The following is a 4,427-nucleotide window of genomic DNA, read 5'->3' on the forward strand; positions in this document are numbered from 1 at the left end:
CAAAGAGGAGATCTAGGCATGGTGTGGTGGTTAGTGTGATGGTTTGGGGTCAGCATGGTGGTGGTAGTCGTGATGTTTTGGGGGGTCAGCAGGTGTGGGTAGTGTGATGGTTTGGGGGTCAGCATGGTGGGGGTAGTGTGATGGTTTGGGGTCAGCATGGTGGTGGTAGCTTGTGAATGGTTTGGGGTCAGCATGGTGGTGGTAGTGTGATGAGTTGTGGGGTCAGCATGGTGGTGTAGAGTGCGTATGGTGTTGGGGGATGATGTTAACTTGCGCCTCAGGACCTGGACGACCTGCCCATTAATAGCAAGGAACCATGACTTCTGCTCTGTTTCAAGAGAATTAATACAAGGAGAATGTCAGCTTCATCCGTCTGTGAACTGAGCTGAAGAGCCAGTTGGGTCACGCAGCAAGACCAATGATCCAAAACACCACAATCAAGTCCACATAAAATAGGCCTAACAACAACAAATGTTAAATCTGGATGCCTAGGCAAAGTCCATACCTAATCGCCTGTTTGATGTTGTGCAGGACTGAACCCATCGAGTTCCTTCACGAAAACCCAAAATATTGGCAGAGTTAAACAGTTCTGCAGTGGAAGAGCTGGGCCAAAATTCCTTCCACACGAGTGAGAGACTGATCACTCACTAAGGAAGCGTTTGGTTTGGTGTATGGCCACTGCAGATGTCACATGGCAGTAAACGCTGTATGGCCACTGCAGATGTCACATGGCAGTAAACGCTGTATGGCCACTGCAGATGTCGGATTGACCATAGCATATTTTACCAATCAGGAGGAGGCATCTCCAGCTATGAACTCTATAGCACGCTTCAGACAACCATGGTGAATGTGACTGTACATCAAATGTTGTTATGGTAAAAAATGTGATATTATTTTCGCCTGACACGATCACTTTGCCTACTCTTAATTCTTTCCTAATATGTTGGCATGCGTAACTGTCTTTTTTTTTTTACCAATTCTGATATTTTGAGTAATGTGATATGCATTTTGCACTGAATCATGCAGTAGTTATATAATGGTTTAAAAGCKGAATTTTTAAATCATATTACCGTTATATCCACACACTCATCACTCTCGTTTAACAACTCTACATCGCTTTGCTACAGTAGGCATTAAATTTCTTGCGGATAATGTTGAATGAAATGTTTGAAAGGTCTGTAATTTTTACAGAGCACAATTCAAGTTAACATAGCACTTAGATGCTGTCAATTGCCCGATTTATAGGCATGTCCAATTTAGACCTCTTTTATTTAACAACGTGATATTCCGCTTGAAATAACATGATGTAGGTTAATGAAATAATCAAAATAAAAATGAGATTATTTATGAGCCTTGTGGTTCTAAGTATATAGGCGTATACTGTATCATGTGAAATAGGCCTGGTGAAATCATTGTCAAAAACAGTGGTACTGTTGCATGTAGGTCTAGATTATTTCTAGTTTGATCACATAGAAATATCTAAAAAGGATTTCAACAACCTCCAAAGCAATATCTTGTCTGTGGCACAGGAACCACTGACTCACTGTCTTTGTCTATTGTCAAGATACCTGCTGGTAACTCTTAAATGGTTAGGACAGCTCATGAGGTCTCCTACATATMTGTCCACTAGGTGGGACTCTTATGACCAAACAGGCTTCATCTGTAGCTTCTATTTTCACCCATAGGAGTAAAATGTCTCTAATTTTTCCCCATAGGAGGTAAAATATCTTTCTATTTCACCCATAGGAGTAAAATATCTCTGTTTTCAACCCATAGGAGTAAAATGTCTCTTATTTTCTCATAGGAGTAAAATATCTCTATTTTCACATAGGAGTAAACTATCTCTGTTTTCAGCCATAGGAGTAAAATGTCTCTGTTTTCACCCATAGGAGTAAAATGTCTCTATTTTCACCATAGGAGTAAAATATCTCTATTTTCACCCATAGGAGTAAATGTCTCTATTTTAGCCATGAGGTATGCTCTATTTTCACCATAGGAGTAAAATGTCTCATATTTTCACCATAGGAGTAAAATGTCCTATTTTACCCATAGGAGTAAAATACTCTGTTTCCACCGATAGGAGTAAAATATCTCTGTTTTCACATAGGAGTAAATATCTCTATTTTCACATAGGAGTAAAAATGTTTCTATTTTCACATAGGAGTAAAATATGCTCTGTTTCAACCGCATAGAGTAAAATGTCCTCTATTTTCACATAGGGAGTAAAATGTTCTCTAATTTTCACATAGGAGTAAAAATGTCTCTATTTTCACATAGGAAGTAAAATATCTCTATTTTCACATAGGAGAAAATGTCTCTATTTTCACATAGGAGTAAATATCTCTATTTTCACCATAGGAGTAAAATGTCTCTATTTTCAAATAGGAGTAAAATATCTCTATTTTCACATAGGAGTAAAAATATCTCTATTTTCAGCGCTTACCACCAATTGTCTTTTCGAGAAGCTTTGTGGGATACAAGCCCAACCCTCAGATGTAGTCGATTATTCAGGTTGTTAAGTGTGAAGATGTGCTATTTGTTAGTTCGTGAGTTGAAATGTTACCGAAGTTTTTTTTCTAATTGTGAAATTACAGTAAATTGTAAATATGATAATCGTCTGTCCAAAAATTTAACTAAACAGATTGTATGATAGAACATGTAGAAATGTAGTAGTAGTAGTATGTAGTAGTGGTAGATCCGTAGTATGTGGTAGTTAGTATGAGTAGTGGTCGTAGTGGTAGTAGCATCTGGTGTAGTAGTGGTAGTCGTAGTAGTGGTAGTAGTAAGTAGTAGTAGTAGTGTAGTAGAGTAGTAGTAATAGTAGTAGTAGGAGTAGTAGTACAGTAGTAGTAGTAAGAGTAGTAGTAGTAGGAGTAGTAGAAGCAGTAAGTAGTAGCAGTAGTAGTAGTATGTGGAGTAGTAGTAGTAGTAGTAGCATCCTAGTTATAGTAATAGTGGTAGCAAAGTAATAGTAGTAGTGGCGATAGTAGTAGTAGCATAGTAGTAATAGTGGTAGCAGTAGTAGTAGTAGCAGTAGCATCCTAGTAGTAGTAGTAGTAGTAGAAGTAGTAGCAGTAGCAGCAGTAGTAGTAGTAGCAGTAGTGGTAGTAGTAGTAGTAACAGTAGTAGTAATAGTATTAGTAGCAGTTATAGTAGTAGTAGTAGTAGTAGTAGTAGTAGTAGTAGTAGTAGTAGTAGCCTAGCAGTAATAGTAGTAGCAGTAGTAGTGGTAGTAGTATTAGTAATAGCTGTACTAGTAGCAGTGGTAGTAGTAGTAGTGATGTTATTATTAGTTGTAGCAGTAGTAGTAATAGTAACACGTAGTAGTAATATTAATAGCGGTATCAGTTGTAGTAGTAGTATTAGTAGTAGAAAAAATAGTAGCATTAGCAGTAATAGAAGTACTTTATTAATCCCAACTTCGGGAAATGGGTATCACCACCTTCAAAATGGTTTCCTCCGTCCTCCCTCCCTCTCTCCTCCCTCCCTCCCTCTCTCCTCCCTCCCTCTCTCCTCCCTCCCTCTCTCCTCCCTCCCTCTCTCCTCCCTCCAGGTGTTCTGTTTGCCAAGAAGCCCTCCCTTCCCATGATGCTGGGTGGTCACCAGAACCACACCTCCTCTCAGGGAAAGACCAGTCTGGGGCTGAACTACTCCTGCGTACAGATCCAACCGTCCTGCTCCTCCTCTTCCTCCACGTCCTCCACATCCTCGGTCCACGGACACAGAAACTCCTCCCCCTGATCTGAGTCCCACCCACAGCCCCACCAGCTCACTCTAAACCTCGCCCCTATCCTCCCCCAAAGACAGCACGCGGTCTGAGATACCAGGAGAAATGACTTCTGTTGTTTCCCCCCCCTCCTCCTCCCCTTTTTCTCTATTTCCCTTATCCCAGTTAAAATAATAATAAAAAAATATTTACAGAGGAAATACTTCCGCAAGAAAAGAACAAGAAAATGCTCTCCTTCTATTCTCTCTCCTCCTTCCTCTGAACTTTGAATAGCAATGGTATGTAGAGGRCCTCTGTACCCAATGGTATGTAGAGGACCTCTGATCCCAATGGTATGCAGAGGACCTCTGATCCCAATGGTATGTAGAGGACCTCTGAACCCAATGGTATGTAGAGGACCTCTGCACCCAATGGTATGTAGAGGACCTCTGATCCCTGTGTGTGATGTAGAGGACCTCTGAACCCAATGGTATGTAGAGGACTTTTGACCCCAATCGTATGTAGAGATCTCTGCACCCATGATGATGTAGAGGACCTCTGACCTGTGTGTATGTAGAGGACCTCTGTACCCAATGGTATGTAGAGGACCTCTGCCCAATGGTATGTAGAGGACCTCTGCACCCAATGGTATGTAGAGGACCCTCTGCACCCATGTGTGTATGTAGAGGACCTCTGCACCCAATGGTATGTAGAGGACCTT

The 4,427-nt window shown here is 40.8% G+C and overlaps 1 protein-coding gene across 2 annotated transcripts in view; it reads left to right on the forward strand.

Annotated features, from left to right (window-relative positions):
• Positions 1-4,193, forward strand: part of LOC112072076 (AT-rich interactive domain-containing protein 3A-like) — a 27,029-nt gene extending 22,836 nt beyond the window's left edge. Inside the window, exon 5 of one of the 2 annotated variants that reach the window (XM_024139492.2) lies at positions 3,554-4,193. In XM_024139492.2, coding sequence (XP_023995260.1) covers positions 3,554-3,741 — 188 coding nt within the window. In that variant the 3' untranslated portion in view covers positions 3,742-4,193. The remainder of the gene's footprint in view (positions 1-3,553) is intronic. The other variant, XM_024139491.2, reaches the window with a different exon arrangement.
• The last annotated feature ends 234 nt before the right edge of the window (positions 4,194-4,427 follow it).

The sequence above is a fragment of the Salvelinus sp. IW2-2015 genome, unplaced genomic scaffold (genome assembly GCF_002910315.2).
Source record: "Salvelinus sp. IW2-2015 unplaced genomic scaffold, ASM291031v2 Un_scaffold1816, whole genome shotgun sequence".
Lineage (NCBI taxonomy): Eukaryota > Metazoa > Chordata > Actinopteri > Salmoniformes > Salmonidae > Salvelinus > Salvelinus sp. IW2-2015.